At 39.2% G+C, this 18,283-nt stretch overlaps 1 protein-coding gene across 1 annotated transcript in view; it reads right to left on the bottom strand.

Annotated features, from left to right (window-relative positions):
- Positions 1-17,724, bottom strand: part of LOC111143553 (chloride channel accessory 2) — a 38,422-nt gene extending 20,698 nt beyond the window's left edge. Inside the window, exons 1-9 of the mRNA XM_022497378.1 lie at positions 17,419-17,724; positions 16,191-16,328; positions 13,220-13,370; positions 10,624-10,732; positions 9,396-9,555; positions 7,146-7,373; positions 2,842-3,072; positions 1,831-2,008; positions 725-831 (exon numbers count right to left, since the gene is read on the bottom strand). Of these exons, the coding sequence (XP_022353086.1) occupies positions 725-831; positions 1,831-2,008; positions 2,842-3,072; positions 7,146-7,373; positions 9,396-9,555; positions 10,624-10,732; positions 13,220-13,370; positions 16,191-16,328; positions 17,419-17,604 (1,488 nt within the window). The 5' untranslated portion in view covers positions 17,605-17,724. The remainder of the gene's footprint in view (positions 1-724; positions 832-1,830; positions 2,009-2,841; positions 3,073-7,145; positions 7,374-9,395; positions 9,556-10,623; positions 10,733-13,219; positions 13,371-16,190; positions 16,329-17,418) is intronic.
- Positions 17,725-18,283: the final 559 nt, after the last annotated feature.

Raw genomic sequence — 18,283 nt, 5'->3', positions numbered from 1 at the left:
AAGTCTAGTAAATTGCAGTAGTCAAAGAGATATTTAAATTTTTTTAGAATTTAATGAAATAGTTGATACTGTTAATATGAGGGAGGAGCTTCAAAGAAGTTTTTAAAGAAGCCAAAAATGGTAAAAGATTATGAGTGATGAAAGTTATTATAGAACTAAAATGAAGACACAGTTTCTTACTTTTCTTCTTGGCCTTACTTCCACCCCACCTCCACCCTCATTTTGAGCTTTTAGGAAGGAGCACGCTCTGCTTCCAGACCTTAAAAGGCTGAGATAGCAATTGGAGATTACTCCTAGGGTGAAGAAGAACAGACATCAGGTAAAAGTGAATCTGGGCTTTGGTGAGACCAAGAAGCTCATTAAAAGCCTTCTGTCTGGGTGCCTGGGTGGCTCAGTGGGTTGAGCCTCTGCCTTTGGCTCAGGGATTTCAGGGTCAGTGATTTCAGGGTCCTGGGATCAGGGCCCCATCGGGCTCTCTGCTCGGCAGGGAGCCTGCTTCCCCCTCTTCCTCTGCCTGTCACTCCCTCTCTGCCTACTTGTGATCTCTCTCTCTCTGTCAAATAAATAAATAAAATCTTAAAAAAAAGAAAGCCTTCTGTGCAAGAATTATTACGTATTCAAATAAGATTAATGAGGCAGTTTGCAAAATTCATCTATTTTTCTTGCTTCCTCCTCCCTGCCCCTCCAGCCCCATCTGTAGGTGTAACACCAAGCAAAACCTGACCTGAAAATGTTGTTGAAAAATGTCTCCGGTTCCAGAGGAAATTCTACTGAAAGCATCAATCATGCTGTTGGAGTTTGAGTTATCTGGAACAAAGAACTTTAAACCTCCTGAAATACATGATTAGGATGTTAACTATTAAAATGTATAAAATAAAACAAAAAATAACATGTTAGGTCTTTTTCAACAACCTTTCTTGTGGGGAAGGAGTTGGGCTTGACTTGCTTTGCATGGTATCCTACCGGCCACATGGTAAGCAGCAGAGGTGAGTGGTTTTATCTGTTTTGTTCACAACCGTAATGTCAAGGTCTAAGACTCTGTCTGGTATAGGATAGATATTTATTAAATATTCTTGTAATTAAAGTAATTTCTAGACAGCCTAGGGTAATTGCTATCATTGCTATATATTTACATTTTCATTTATATTCTGAAAACACTGCTTTCAATAATAATTCAATAAAACCCAGTTTTCAGTTTTTAAGTCAGCAATAGTCATTTTTATTAATTATAAGGAATAGAAGATAAAATTATTTCATGCCTCATTTGGAACAAAAAAAATATGTATTTTACAATATGGTATGTGTCCTTATCATGGAAGTTAGTGCATTTAATCTTAAACATATTTTTACCTCTGTGATTATACATGCTCAGATTGGTTTAACAAAGAAATGATAAAATTATATTTTCATTGTATCTATATAATTGGCACCTTCTAAGGAAAATATTTAAAAGTCAGGAAAATTTGGGGCACCTTGGTGTCTCAGTTGGTTGGGTGTCCAACTCTTGATTTTGGCTCAGGTCATGATCTCAGTGTCTTGAGATAGTCCACTGGGAGTGGAATCTGCTTGGGATTCTCTCTTCTCTCTCTTCCTCTCCTTCTACCCCTTCCCCAACCCCTTCTCCCTCTCCCTCTCTTAAAAAAAAAGTCTGCAAAATTTTGGCAGATTTTAACAATGATTTCTGTGTTGTTTTCCTTAAGATAACTGTTTCTATTTTTTTTCACTTAGGCCACACATTTTATTGACATAATCTGAGCTTCATGGTTGTGCTTTAAATATTCAAGTTAGAAGGAAGTGCTCTAAACTATAAGTTTGTAGAAATATATTTACCTGTACGATGTGATAATTCCTCTAGATTTTCAACCACAGATGAACCCAGGGCAATGGAATGAATGGTTGAACCACTGCTGAGCACGGTGAGTAAGCAGTTGCCAATATGCTTATCATCTCCACTAGTCACTAATATCATCACAGAGCCATAGGCTTTTCCATTCAGTTTTTCAACCACCTGAACACAGAGTATCAGTCATTTGGAAGAAAATCAAATCGTCTTATTGAACAGAAGAATTAACTCATTCCAGATTCCCCGCCTGTGAGGCATATGCCTCTTTGAGGTCTTCTGTGGCTTGCTGCTCTCCATGCCCATCCCCATTATGTCCTCAACTCACTCCATTCCAGGACACAGGACTTGTCACCCCCACATGCCATTACTGGTTTGCTTGTAGAGAGGGACTCTTCCTGTTCGAATCATCACAGCATGCCCCTGGTTTGGAATAGGGTCCATGATAGAGGATATGGGGGCACATTCTTATGTGTTATCACTCCCTCTGATGTCCAGTGAATGACCACCAAGAGGACTTAGAGCAGTGGTTCTCAACCTTGGCTATACGTTAGAATTAGATAGGTCTAGAATGATTACACACAGAAGACAGACAAGCTGATTTTGACCGGAAAACCTGAGTAAAAATGGCTACAGTTGGGACAGTCCCAGAATGGATAGGGACAGTGTTAGAAATTGTCCAGATGATACTGAAGTCCCCCAGTCTTGACCATTGTTATTTATTATTTATTTACTCATTCCTTCAATAAGCATTTATGGAGCAACTATTATGTGACAGGTACTTTGCTAGACACATAGGGCTTAATGCTAAATAAGATATGGTTCCTGGCCTTAAAAACAATCCATCACTACTATCTTACAGTTAGGGCCGTTATGACCACACTGTAACAGATGACCCCAAATCAAAATCTGTTATCAGAACAGATAACCCTGAAACAGATAACCACAAAATGAAGGAAAGAAAGTGATGGTGATTTGAGGCATGGGGTGCTCTACTGTACCTCAAATCCCTTCTTAAGCCCTGAGCAAATGCTGGTTTCTGCTTCTGCTGACACAGTCATAGGCAGATGTGAAACCAACAGCTTTCGGTCATCATCGCTGTTAATTTGGTGTAGCTGGGCTCTGATCTCCCCTTTGCTGTTGAAACTGACGATGCCCACAAAGGTAAGGATTTCAACAATATGCACCAAGTAGAATTCTGATGCTTGTTGCAGTTGAAGGAGTCTGTCAGCCTATGTCCCAAGAAGAAAAAAGAAAAAGAAAAAAAAAGAATAACATTTGATTGTAGATGAAAGTATGACTAAACAACTTCATCAGCAAATATTTATGGAAATCATTTAGCAATGTCAGATTGTAATTTTTTGAGCTGTAAAAGTGTGATGCAATGCTGGAATCTTGTTTGATTAATTGCAAAAAATAAATGCTTTTCAAGGAGGGGGGCGTGGTTTAGAACCCTGCCCCCAATAAGCAGCTTATCTTTACCACTACCTAAGAACACATCATCCCACTCTTTCTCTCCAGCTCAGAATTCAAGATCTATGAAACCAGTTAAAACCAGATTTGTAACTGCTTCTTTTATTTATTTATTTATTTATTTTTTAAAAAGAATTTATTTATTTATTTGACAGAGAGATCACAAGTAGTCAGAGAGGCAGGCAGAGAAAGAGAGGAGGAAGCAGGCTCTCTGCAGAGCAGAGCCCAATGTGGGACTCGATCCCAGGACTCTGAGATCATGACCTGAGTCGAAGGCAGAGGCTTAACCCACTGAGCCACCCAGGCGCCCTGTAACTGCTTCTTTTAAAATCCAGTCTGGGTAACAGGAAACACTGCAAAAAGACCTGATAGTAGAGAGAAGTAGCAGTTAGGATATGTGTGCTGCCACTATGCCCTGTTACAGTGGTCGTCTTAGGCTGGGCACTTCATCTATAAAGTGGGCATAATAGTATTTTTCTTATTTACGAAAATAGAATTGCTATGAGGATCAACTGAGATACATATATGGCAGTACAGTTATACTTCGAAGTGTTAACCAGTTACAGAGTGGTATTAACGACCAGGTTTGGGCAGGTGATAATCCTGATGTTCAGCAGGGTCACTTGTTCTGAAGGCTGTGAGAGCAGCAAGCTGAGCTGCAGTGACTACCTGCTCAGGGATCACCGTAGTCTCTGTCTCCAACCCAGACATCTCCCTTAATATCTGGACCTACATTTCACATTGCTTAGGAAACATCACCAATTTAACATCCCATGGGTGTCTCAAACTTGACACACTTTGAATTCATTGCCTCCCTTCCCAAATGCTGTTTCCCTTACAGTATTGGGAAAGAAGTTGGTAGAGTGGATGAAGCAAGAACTTTGACTCCCGCCTTCAACTTTTGCTAATTATGTGAGAAATCGCTCATCTTTTGTAGCTTCAGTTTTCTCATCTGCAAAATGAGATTTATAGTCAGCACGCAGTAAATAGCACCTATTTGCTAACCATGTCATCAAGTCATCATTCTTTTTTATAATTAATTCACTCTTATTAATCAGGATTTCCACTCTCAACTAGTGAAGCTAAAAGCCTGGAGCTGTCTTTTATTACCCCTCTGTTATCAGCCCCCATATTCTTGAACAAGTCCTATCAGCTCACTGTCTTAAATTTCTCTCAAGTTCATATTATCCCTCCAACTTATCTGCCATTTCCTTAGACACATCCAATGTTAGTTATAACCACACTAGCTGATGTACTTCCCCCAAACACATTTTTCTAATTTTGCCTGTTAGCCACTGCACAAATTCATCCCTTCCCTGGCCTTCCTCCCTTTTTCTCCTTCACATTATCTAACCTAGCAAGTACCTTCTCATTCTTCAAGATTAACTCCAAGTTCATCCTCTCAATGAAGTCTTTATCAGTCACTTTCTTCTACGGCACTAGATACTGCCTCATCAATGTTCCCACAGCAACTCACACCTCTTTGGAGCCTTGTCACATTGTATTATATTTATTCACATGTGCATGTTGTGGATCCATCATTAGATTGTGAACATTTTTTTTTTTTAAAGATTTTATTTATTTATTTGACAGAGAGAAATCACAAGTAAGCAGAGAGGCAGGCAGAGAGAGAGGAGGAAGCAGGCTCCCCGCTGAGCAGAAAGCCCGATGCGGGGCTTGAACCCAGGACCTGGGATCATGACCTGAGCCGAAGGCAGCGGCTTAACCCACTGAGCCACCCAGGTGCCCCGATTGTGAACATTTTTTAAAGACTTATTTATTTGAGAGAGAGAGTGGGGGGTTGGGACAGAGGAAAAGAATCTCAAGCAGACTCCCTGATGAGCATGGAGCATGTTGTGGGGCTCCATCTGATGACCCCAAGATCACGACCTGAGCTGAAATCAACAGTCAGACACTTAACCAGATGAGCCACCCAGGTGCCCCAGACTGTGAGCATTTTGAAGTAGAGACTATGTTCTGTCATCTTTGCATCCCCCAAGCCAGAACAGTACAGGCACCTAATGAATGAATGGCCATGATGGTTCAAGGACAATATTGGCAGGAAAAGGGAAGGAAGCTTGTTTTGCTATGACTTTAGGCTTATTTCTCTTCTACTTCCTTTACGTCTTCTCTCAAATAAAATGATCACTTTCACTGTACTTATTCTTCCTCAATAGAGGCAGCTAGCCAATATAAATTACTCTGAGACCATATTTTAGAAGATCATGCCCTAGTCAACTGCAGGCAAGCAAGATTACAAAATTATCCATATGCTGGATGTATTAGTGGAGCTCCTAATATTTCAGAAACAAGCCAAGAAAGGCAAATTTTCTGGGACTGTTGATCTAGAGAATACAAGAGGATAAACTCTTCCTTAGGATAAGTACTATAATAAAATAGTAACTACCATTTCTGAACCAAAACCTTCATATTCATTTTCTCATTTATTCCCCCTCAATAGCTTTATGAAGTAGATGGTGGTATGCTGGAAAATGTATTTAAAAAACCTGGATTTCTGGCAAAAGAAAGAGAGAAGAGAGAGACTTTGTTGCAATTGACAATTTCTGTGAGGCAAATATTCCCACCATGGCTGATTTCAAGCTGTCACTGTGACATCACTGAAGTCAGAGTTGGGGAAGAGATGTGTATTAGTAGACCATACTTAAGAAATAATCTTAAGAGCATAGATCAGAGATCACCAGACATTTTCAGAAAAGGGCCAGAAAGTTAAATGTTTTAGGCTTGGTGGGCCATATGGTCTCTGTTGCAACTACTCAACTAAGCTGTTTTAACATTGAAGTGGCCAGAGATAAGATGAAAATAAATGAGTGTTGCTGTGTTCCAATACAGTTTTATTGATGGACACTGAAATTTGAAATTCATGTAATTTGTTCACATATCATGAAATATTATTATTTTCTTGATTTTTTTTCTAAGCCATTTAAAGGGTAAATCCATTTTTGGCCGATGGCCTATGCAAAAATAGGTGGTGGGCCAAATTTGACCTGACTCTGGTCATGATAACAGTAAAAAATAGTAGGAAAATAATCAGGAAGTAATGAGTTTTAAGCATGTATTATGTTTTTTAAAAATATATTTTACTTAACTCTAAATATACAGAGTTTAATTTTTAATAATGGCTATATTTAACTACTGGCTTGCAAATTTCCTAAAATTTAACAGTTGACTCCAGTGAACTAGTATAAGCTGATTATGTCACAACACTAAAAGTAAGTATTATACTCCCTATTTTACAGATGAGAGAACAGTTCAGGAAGATTATTTTGCTCCTGATTATAGACAGCAAGTGAAGAAGCCAGGAGAGACTAAAATTTTAACCATTATCTGAGAGTGCTGGGTTTTCAGGAGTGGGTTTCTGGAAGGCTGTGAGCTTCCTGAATGACTGAGGTATGGTTTTCTATTCATGGTGACATGGAAAATACACACACAGTGGATATGTACCTCTTTGCAAACTCACCATCTCTTACCTCAGCAAAGGTCGTGTACCAGTGAGCAAAATATGGCCAGACAAGAGATTCTCTTACACGTCAGAGTTTTGGAAAAGGGTCTTGGTTGGAAAAAAGTTGCAATTAGTAGCAAAAAATCAGGGCTAGGGATTATCTGTGGGTTTCATTTATCTGCCTTATCTCAATTTCTGGCCTGCATTCTAAATTTGTTCCTCCTGTCCCCAAGAAAAGATGAAATGCATGACGATTCCATACCTTTGGCCTCTCCTCCTCTGCCCTTAACCTCTGAAAATGAAAAGAATTAAAGACTAAAAAAAAAAAAAAAAAAAAGAATGGCTTACAGTCATTTTGGTTCAAATTATTACCTCTGCCATCTTACTGGACACATCTAGGACTAGACACACCACTTTGTCACCAGCCTGAGCAAGGGAGAACACAGGAGGAGGCGGAAGCTCAGTCCCATTCATGGGAAAGCTGTGGTTAAAGTCAGCAGAGTCTGTGATTACATCCCACACACTTCTGAGGCTGCACATTTGGTTCTGTAGGTTTGGAGCTTCTTGGTTGTGGGTACGTGCGTTACAGAATTCAACTACCTAGAAAAAGAATAAAGCCTATCAGAGAATAAAGACACTCCTCTCATATTAGACATAATTCTCCTTCTCAAGCAACTAAAGTTAAACAGGCATGGTAAGCTGAATCATGAGATATCAGCAGTGCTATAGCAGTCCTTTATCACTTCAAAAATGACAGTGAGTTTACAAATATACCTTCACACCCTTTGCTTGAAACATTGGCACCCTTATGGTACTTGGGATCAGTCTAAATTATAGTCTGTTTGCACTTGGAAAACAGAGAGCAGACCGTGTATATATATCTTAGTCTTAAGAAAACAAAACAATCTTCCACCTCTGTTAGTATGATAGAATGTTAAAGAAAACACTCTACAAGATGTTATCTGGGTCAGCCTATTCCTTGGAACTATAGTTAATGGCCCACCTGTGCCTTTATTTATTGATCAGTCAACATAAATCGATCTAGTTCAAATATTGATCCCTGTAAGAATAGGATAAGGAAAAAAACCCCCCAACTTAAACCTACTCCCTGATCTTTCTCCCCATTTGGAAATAGAGATATAACTCAATTAGTAATACCAAACATATGCCACCCTTTTTTAAAGTATGGTTTGCATTGCAAAGTAATAAGTTACCGCCTATTCCCAGTGGCTGTATTCCTGCAGAGTAGGTACTTCCTGCTAGCAGAGCCATGGGAGCTTAGAGCCAGAACAAACCTTGCCTGTCCCATCTCTAACTTCACAGAAAAGGAAGCTAAAGCTCCAGAAGGTTGATACTTGCTCAAGGACATGGTTTTCTCAGTAGCATGGGGAGATGAGAATATAACCCATTTTGGGTTTTGTTATTTGTTTGTTTTTGACTCTTTTCTCTCTTTTGTGACTATGGTTAGAGGACTGTGAAATTTTTTTGATGGGATATTAATGATTAGGTCTTTCAAAGGATCGTGCACAGTGTGGATGAAATATGTGGAATTAAGTTGGCTTCCAATATTAAAGCTAGAAATTAAAAACATAATGAATCAGACAAATATGAAAAATCACTTTAAAGTGACAGAATGACTTGTAGCCTTGACTAAACCAGACTGAAGAAAAAAAGGTATTTAAAGAAAAGAATGCATCAATCTAATGGACATTGGTCAGCCGTGGAAACAGAAAACCTCAGAGGCATGTGTTCATGTGCTCCCGGCACCGTGGAGGGGAGATGACGCACAGACATGAGTTTTAGGTCTTTGTGAGAACGGATGGATAGATCAGGTCATGAAGACTGATGCCAGTAAGCCTCTGCATCAGTCTCCCTCCTCTCTGATTCCATTTCCTCCAAGCAGGCTTCTGGTGAGAATATGGCTTTTCCATGGTGCTTCCTTCAGAGAAAAAATGAACTGGCTAGAGAATGCAAGTATTGGATCCCCATGACAGAGTATGATTTTTAAGTAATAATGTAAAAAGTGGTGTTCTAGATCCATACACTGGTCTCTTGCCAATGCAGAATATTGACAAGGTTGAGTTTCTGAACCTGCAAAGCTAAGGGTTAGTTGATTTCTCTTGGTAAGACCTGGTTTTCCTTTTTAATTTCTGTACTATGCAAAACAAGGGAAAGAGAATTAGGAAACACAATTAAAATAAAAGTGGTTTGCTACTTGTTCTTCTTTTTTCTTTTTGGTGGAGATGCTGGGAAATGGTTTGCTACTTCAAATGAGAGAAATATAATCATGTATTATATCACTCTTAGTGACTCAATACATTTTTCCTCAATACTACCAGATGAGCAATTTATTTTGAAGTCTCCAGAGCTGTCTTGTTAAATCACCTTCCCTAGAAAGCAAATAATCATTTTTCTAAAGGAATTTTTTTTTGGGGGGTGATGATCTTTTGGGGCTTTCTTTGCTTTATCTGTGAAATAAAAACTAGATGAACTCTAAGTTCCCCAAGATCTAAAATTTAGTGAATCTTAATTGCCTTTTTGTTTAAATACTTCAAATATATCAGTCCATCTAGGGAAGAGATGGCATGTTGTAGGAGTTTGTCATTCCAAGGCCATACTTACAGAAGATAAACTTTGCATGAACATTATTGATGCAGTTGAATTTTGGGTGCTGTTGTATATGAACATACATCCTTCTTTGAAAAGTTTACTAATAATACAGTTTTCTTGGGGGCAAGGGCCTTTTTCACATACAAAAATGCCTGCGATGTCAGAGGAACACCTAAAAATAAAAAGAGAAATTGGGTCTATTTCAGAAATACTTATGTTTCTTCTTCATTGGCTCATATAATAATTTGTTTCAAGGCTTGTAGCTTGCTAGATACACATTAAAACATTTTAAAAACTGCTCTGTTAAGAAAGTTCATTAATTTAGATATGCACTCCATTGTGTTTTAAAGCATTTGATCTCGATGAGGAATTCTCTATTGCCAAGGATTTTACCAGCTAAACAGGGTCAAAGGAAAAGATGCCAGGAAATCAGCAGGAACTTTTGGAGTCCCCAGGAGGAGCACAAGTGACAGTATCCTGAGTCACAGCTTCTTTGAGCTCATTGCCATTTGACATCAGAGCAGAAGAGAATGAACATGTAATGATGATATTTAAAAGATTTCCTTCCTAAATAAGCAAACTCAAATCCTACTAATGAGAGTGAAGGACTATACAACCTTTAGAAGAGAAGTATCTTCCAATTGAGGATCAACTGATAATTGCTCAGTATCTACCAAAATTACAGCTGTGGGTACATTTTGATCCAGTAATTCTTAGAAGTTATTCAATAGATATATAGATCTGCCTGCATACATGAAAAATAATATATAGCATTATGACCTGCAGTGTTATTGGTAATAAAAAAAACTGGTAACAACCCACTTGTCCAACAATAGGAGACTGGTTGAAAATGAGTGAGATGGTACATCCACACAGTGGGACACTAAGCAATTATTTTTAAGAAAAAACGAAGGAAAAAAGTATATATTCATATTTATTTGGATTTGCCTGAAGAAATACTTGAAAAATAAACAAGAAACTAATAAAAATGGTAACCTAGAGGGCATGAGAGGAACAGGGTAAAGACAACGGTGGGAAAAAATATCTTAGAGTATAACTTTTTATATTGTTCTCATATTTGAACCACAAATATTTACCAACTTTTAAAAAAATGAAATAAAATTTAAAAGTTTAAAAATGAAAGGATCTCTTCCTTGTCAGTTAGGTTTTAGCTACCATTATCAACTTCATTTTAGAGTTAAAAAAACAATGAATTTTAAACATGAGGAAAAGTACCAACCTTGTTACTTTAATTTGATTTTGCCCATTTATGTAGAAAGGTTTCTCATCATTGTATTCATCGAACACACCCCAACGGAGATGGGCCCATTCATGGACAAATACTCTACCTGTGGAAGAGAGAGCTTTGGTTTTGTGTTCCTGAAATCTCAGCAGTGGGCTTTGCTAACTAGTGAAGATGTAACATCACTTGACTATATATCCTCACTACAAAGCCTCGAGGTATAATTCTCTCCAACTTTTCACTTCCTCACCTTCCATTCCCATCTCCTGCTTTACCCTCTACCCTCATAAATGAGGCACTCTGAAAATATATTTAGTCCTGTAAATGTAAATACCTGAAACTAGTGATGAGCCCTACATTGTCTCATTTCCCCAGTGAAGCTGCCTAACACATTTCTGTTTAGCTTCTTACAGGCCTACCATTTCAGGACTGTAGGAAGACAAAGAAGTTATCGAAGTACAGTGGACTGAATGCTTATTACCAGCCTCCCCCGCCCAAATTCCTATGTTGAAATCCTAATGCCTTATGTGATAGTATTAGGAAATGGGGCCTTTGAGAAGAGATTAGGTCACAAAGGTGGAGCCCTCATGAATGGGATTAGTGTCCTTATAAAGAGACCCCAGAGAGCTCCATCCTCTTCCTATCAAGTAAGGACACAGAGAGGAGATGGTTGTCTATGTACCAGGAAGTAGGTACTAGACCCCAAATCTGCCAGTACCTCAATCTTGGACTTCCCAACCTCCAGAACTGTGTGAAATACATTTCTGTGGTGGATAAGGCACTCAATCTGCGGTATTGTTATAGCAGCCCAAACAGACTAAAATACCAAACAAATAAAGTTTTCCTCTTCTTTAGTCTGTGTTATCCAAACATACCTACTTTTTCCTTGTAAGTAATCCTCCTCTCTAGAGCAATGATCGAAACCCTGGGGCCAGAGAAGGATGAAGGAGTAAAAAAGATCATAAGCCTCCACTCCAGCCTGGACAGTCAGTTCTCTTTTATTTTATCTCTGATTCTCCATGACTGTATTTGTCTCCAACTCTTGGCTCACGGAAACCCCCATCCTCAGCATCAAATCCTTTATTTCTTTATCTCTACTTCTCTAAATCTCGGATTTCCTTCAGTGTTCCAATCAAAACTACTGCCCAGGAGAAGCTTTTGGGACTAACTCTCTGCCAGAAGTGCATTTTTCCTTTTTTCTGAATTCTTTTAAGTTCTAGGGAACCAGGAAGTGTTTGAAGAGCTGACTGAGGCTGCAGGTGTTGCGCAAGTTTGGGAACAAAGGAAGGGAGGGAGCTAAGCGGAAGGTATTAAGGGAAAGTTTGTGCCTACTCAGGGAATTTATAAATGCTGGTGAAGAGATTATCAGCACCTCATAGTTACGAGGAAGATTTTTTTTAAGTGTGTTTTATACAGAGTGTTGCCCCAGTTCCCGCCAGTCATACAGAGGATAACAACATCTATTTAGATTTAAATGGAGTTAAGTGAAAACATCATTTGAAAGGCATTACTTCTGTTAAAATCAGAAACAAAAAATTAAGCATGGGATAGTTAGCCCTGGACCTGTTGATCTGTTCTCTGGACAGTTTTCCCCTCAGATCTCATCCACTAAACACCAGTCCCTAAATCTACAACCCTGCATTCTCTTCAAAACTCCAGCCATCCAAACCCACCGCGAGCTGGGTCTTTCCACCAGGACAATCGGCTGCTCCTCTCAATCAACTTGCCTTTCACTCTGTAGCAGTCAGACCTCTATTTCTCTTTTTTCCCCTCTGGAATATCTCCCATCACTTAGAGTTGTTAGGATTAAATAAAACAACATTTGAAAAACAAATAGCACAGCACCGGGCACATAGAAAGTTCTTGTTGTTCTTAATACTCTTTCCTATCCTCACCTCACTGCTCCTATTCTTATTCAAGTCTTCGTTTCCTGCCTGGACTTCCAATTATTCTCCTGATACTCACTTTCCCTCTCATTGATTTGAGGGAGCCAGATTATCATTATTATACAGCCAGATTCATCTTCTGAAAACACTTTTATGTTGATTTCACTCCTGTGCTCATAAACCTTCAGTGGTGTGGGGCTAACTTGGGCAGTTGAGTCTCCACATCCCCTATCCCCTATCCCCCCATGCATTTCAGCCGTTTCTTCCACTACTTCACTACTCACAGTCACTTTGCACCATTAGAGTGGCTACTGCTCCTGTCCCTCAAACATGCTCTGAATTCTTCCGCTGCCACTGTTTATTCATACTCTTTGCCCTGTTCTCTCTCATGGTTCCATTTACCAACATGACATTAACCTTGGAGAGTCTCTCCTTTGTGAGGCCCTTTCTGAGCACCCTTAGGGCAAAAGGTTCTCTCCTTCTGCTGAATTCCTACAGCACTCACCATCTGGGCCACTACGCTGGTGTCCAACTTTTTTCTGGCTCACTTTGTTTCTTATCTTTTCAAGGACACGTATCCTATCTCTCCCCATCCAGATGGTAAGTCCTGAGCAAGTTTCAGGTTCTTTGAGTTGCTTTTCAGCACCAAGCACAGAATATTGTAAATAGTTTTGTCCTATGTCTGTTTCTGGATTGATCACACTTACCTCGTGGTCCATAGCCAGCTATTAAGTCATCATTTAGGAGAAAGTTAGATGTGAAATGAATGTATTTTCCCTCTTCTCCACAACCTCTGTATTGTAGTGTGTATGGGTCATCTCCATGTGCCCCATACCGGCCAGTCACTATGACATTTGCCTAAATGAACAGAAAGGCTTTATAATACTCTATATCCCAACTGTGATGCTGGTGACATAAACATACACATTTGTTAAAACACTTTAAACTGTACTCTTATGATCTGTGCATTTTACTGTATGAATTGTATTCCAATTTGATGACATTTTTTAAAAGGTATGTCTTATAAGTGGGGTTTAAAATGCATGCATAACTAAATATCGGTAAAATTATTTGGCACTTTCAAAAATATCTATATTTTAGGGGCGCCTGGGTGGCTCAGTGGGTTAAAGCCTCTGCCTTCGGCTCAGGTCATGATCTCAGGGTCCTGGGATCGAGCCCCGCATAAAAGGGCTCTCTGCTCGGCAGGGAGCCTGCTTTCCCTTCTCTCTCTCTGCCTGCCTCTCTGCCTGTTTGTGATCTCTGTCAAATAAATAAATAAAATCTTTAAAATATATATATCTATCTATCTATATTTTAAAAGCTTGGCAACTTTCCATGGAGTTTGATTGTTTCCATTTGACCTTCCCATTTTCCAGATTAGGATTTTCTCAAAAGTCCACACTGTGAAATTCTGACATTATAAAACCCTATAAAATATAATAAAAATATTTGAGTAAATGTTAAGAGCAATGAATGTCATTCAGACTGTTCTGTAAAGTGTCACAGCCTGTTGTGAACAGCTTTCTGCAGGTTACTTCAGTATGGGACAATAAGTTGTGTTTGTTTTAAGCCATATCCTTTCATTCCCATTATCAATTAGATCAGCAGTATAATCATTGGAATGAAGTTATATTTCATCTTGTGCCCTGACCATTTCAACAATTATTGCCAAAACCAAAGAAAATATCTATTCAAATAACCATCTAGAGAATACAATTTTATATACAACATTGTTTCTTTTATTTCTAGGAAGAAACAAACATGTTGTTTCAAGACTTACCATTAGAAGTTATGTCCTTAACTTTTTTTAAGCAAAGCTGATTTTAGAATTATAGATCTAATATGATCCTATAAATACACATCACACGATCACTATCTGTACCATATGTGTACTGTTTTATGTGTGTGTATGTGCACACCCCAGAGTAGAGGAAGGAAGTGTTCTCATATTTATTTTCCATTATTTCTACAGTGTTTGATTTGTTTTTGCAATGAGCATGAATTACTTTTATAATAATTAACATTTAGTTTTCGAAAGATAAGAATTCAAGTCTGGAGCTTTGCAAAGCAACACCTACAAAAGGGCTACAAATGTCATGCCCTTGGATAGTTTTCACATGGACAAAACCTCATTTCTATGTCTGGAAATTTGTCCTGAAGCTAAAAGCAAGGAGAGCTTTGCTGGGCATGGAGTACTCAGAGGCTGTTTGGGGCTTCATTCTATTATAGACCATAGTAATACAGCTCTTACCCACTTTTTCTACCTCTCCCTCCCCTCTCCTGCTTCCTACCTGCATTTGACTGTGGATTCACAGGGACAGGAGCCACCTTGCTTGTCCTTGGGTCCTCTATAGTGCCTAGCATGGCCCCTGTAGATAATGATAGTTCACTGTTTGCTTAATTGACATTTGAGGCTAAAGAAATCAGTATCCAACAGGTATAAAAATATCACTAAATGATTATTCTTTCTTTTAATCTTTCAGTTCAGTAATATTCTCATTTTTATTTTAATTATTCATTTCTCAGCCCTCCATTAGGATCAGGAGTATGAACTGGTTTTGATGCTAGTTGTCTCCAATACATCTTTGTTTCATGGAAGGTCAAATTGATTAATACTATCTACATAGATAACTAGAGACGGCATAGCTTGGTGCAAAGAGCATGGGTTTGGGAAGGAAATATGCGTAGATCAAAATTGTGGCTCTGTAATTTACTAACTGTTTGGGACAAAATCCTTACTTTATTTGAGCTTCTGTTTCCTAACTTATGGTAATAATTTGTGATAGCCACTAATTTTAAGGTGCGTAAGAACTAAACAATATATGTAGACTGCCTGGTGCTAAGTGAAAGCTTAAACACTGGCTCTCTCTAGGGGCGCCAAGGTGGCTCAGTCCACTAAACATCTGACTCGCCTCAGGTCATGATCTCAGGGTCTGAGACTGAATTCCCACGTGGAGACTCCAGTCTGTTCCTGCCCCTTCTGCTAGCTGCCCAGATTCTTGTTCACAGTAACTTCAAACAGTCATTTGCCGAATGTATTTGACATTTGTTTATAGCATGCAGACATAATCATGGATGCTTAACTATGACCTGCAGCTTATGAGAGTCCTTCGAAGGTTAAGTTCTTTTTGATTGGAAAAGAAAAAGCAGCCACTCCTCCCCTTCCCCCTTTCTGCCTTCCTTCTCATCACCATACTCCTCAAAAACCATGTCCTGGACGTGGGCTCCTGTGAAAATCTGCTAATTTACACTCTGGCAGGAGAAGTCAGTCATATTTTATAGCTTACGTTTCTGTCTGGACATGCATGTCTACTGCCCCTGCCTGACAGGATGGGAGAAGAAGGTAGTCATAATTGGAATTGTTCCCTGCACAGTTCATATACAGTAAAACCAGCTTTTGGTCGTTAAGGAAACATTTCAGAAAGGACTTAAAAGGAAAGAGGCCTTCTGAGAGGCTACTTAGACAATGGCATTTCGCTTATTTTTTGTTCCATAATCTGTACTCATTTATTATATTTCCATGTATCTTGTGATAACAATCTTCCCAATACTAGTTGTGTGTTAATATCAATGACTTGTTTTTTGCTTAAGTTTTCACAGTTAAAGTTTAAACAGAGCATATCTTGGTTGTTTTTTTTTCTGGAGTTAAGCTCATTTAAGAAAACCCTGAATTCTTACCTTTTCATATAATTCTTGTTTTACTTTGCTGTAATTATTAGCTTTCCATGTGGCAGGTATTAAAATCTTTACATTTCTGAAAAACACTCTTCTCTTGGTAGCATTGAATAGGTAAAAAGAAGCTTCAGTTATCATTTCCTATAATCAAATAGAAGAAAAGCTTATCTTGGCACTTGTATATCTTTCATGTTTTGGTTTTCTGATTATACTTCAGTAAGCAGCAGTAAAGAATAATGAAAATATTTTAAAGCAGCCCATTTCTTTCAGAGATGGCCTTAGACTATGGGAAAACTTGGGAGTAAAACCTCAAATGGTTAACAGTAAGAGATTTTAGGACACTAACAGTGAGTCTGGGTTTGCCTATGTAATTTTTCCGAGTTTTGTGAAAGACTTTTAAGCTTTTACCAAACAAATCCCTTTCATATCACTCCTGTGGGCATGTTCAAGACCACACCTTATGATGACACTGATTTCTCTAAAGCAATACCAACAGGAGGATCTTTTTTTTTTTTAAATATTTTATTTATTTTGACAGAGAGAGATCACAAGTAGGCAGAGAGGCAGGCAGAGAGAGAGGGGGAAGGAGGCTTCCTGCTGAGCAGAGAGCCCGATGTGGGGCTCGATCCCAGGACCCTGAGATCATAACCCTGGCCGAAAGCAGAGCCTTAACCCACTGAGCCACCCAGGTGCCCCCCAACAGGAGGATCTTAAGTAAGGGAGCTATGACCCTCCTCCACCACACTGAGGAAAATAGTCAATTATTTTACAGAACATTCAGGTAAAAAGAATTTTGCTCTTCGGCACTCCACCCAGACTCTCTTTCTGTCTGAGAATTCTCAGCCTCGGGATGGAATTCAACAACTTGATTTTAATAAGCACAATTGTGCTTATTCATCAGTCAAACATCTGGTCTTTGTTACCACAATAGGTTATTTTTTTTTTTAAGTTGCTACCCCAAAAACAGTCATGTTAGGAAAACAAAAAAAGCTAAAAGCGGTAGTAACCGGCAAGAACAAATCAAGGAGGGCTAGCTCAACACTCTGAGCCAAGACTATGCATAATTAAGTGAACAAACTGGCTGGACCATAATTATAATTTTTGATGCTTAAAAGAAATGCTGATCTCTTTACTATCCCAATACAGACCAGGTAAGGTTGTTAGCTCTTTAAAGAAGGCTACAATCCTGTTCTAATGGGAGAATGGTATTGATTTCACACCTGTCACTTACCTTAATGTTTGGGATGAGGTTCTGATCTTCGGATACCTGAGGATTGATTGCAACGAGTAATCCATCATACCCATTTTCTTGAAGCTGCACTCCGGCTCCCAGGAATACGAGTTCTGGAATTAGGGCCACCAGGAGAGTCACAAACTTCAGGCTGCCAAGGGGACCCATGTTGTCCATATGGGTCATGTTGTAGAGAAGCCTCCAGTTCACTCACACTGGTCCTACTGGGTACATTGCACCAGTTTGTTCATGGGGGAGCTGATAATTTCTTCCTGAACTTGGAAGGTCTTAGACCTTGTGGTGAAGGAGGTGCCTTTTTTTGCAAAACCTGGGTGGATCTCTCTGAGACCTGCCTCTACATGTCCTTTTCCTCTAGGCAACACCACACTTGCCTGTTCTGTGGCTGAGCTTCCTTTTGAATCACGGTTGGTCAAGAAATTACTCCTTATTCAGTATATCTTTTCAGAAGGAAGGGGGAAATAAGACAAAAGGAGCTTGAAAGAGGGAAGCCTGGCTGGCTGGGCTGAAAAATCAGAGGATCTGGATTGTTCACTCCACTTCCAGCAGAAAGACAAATCTGTCGTGACTCTTCTCTCCTCATCCTTGACAACCTCCTCCATCCGTCAGCTGCACTCTGACTTCTACTGCTTTTCTACTTCACTCACATCATTTTTTGTTTGTTGTAAGATTCCCTTGTCTGCTTCTTCAGAATATTTGGAAATCTATCCTGCAGCCCTGTCCCTAGAGCCCTTGGGTCAGGTCATCTGGGCAAACTCTCAGCTGATGGCGGAGGGGAAGGTATCACATGTCCCCCAGGAAGGGCCAAGTGCCAGGAACTTAGATGCCTGGGCAGACCACAGATGCC

The sequence above is a fragment of the Enhydra lutris genome, unplaced genomic scaffold, assembly GCF_002288905.1.
Source record: "Enhydra lutris kenyoni isolate GAN:26980312 unplaced genomic scaffold, ASM228890v2 scaffoldscaffold9, whole genome shotgun sequence".
Taxonomy (NCBI): Eukaryota; Metazoa; Chordata; class Mammalia; order Carnivora; family Mustelidae; genus Enhydra; species Enhydra lutris.
This window is presented reverse-complemented; position numbering and strand designations above follow the sequence as displayed.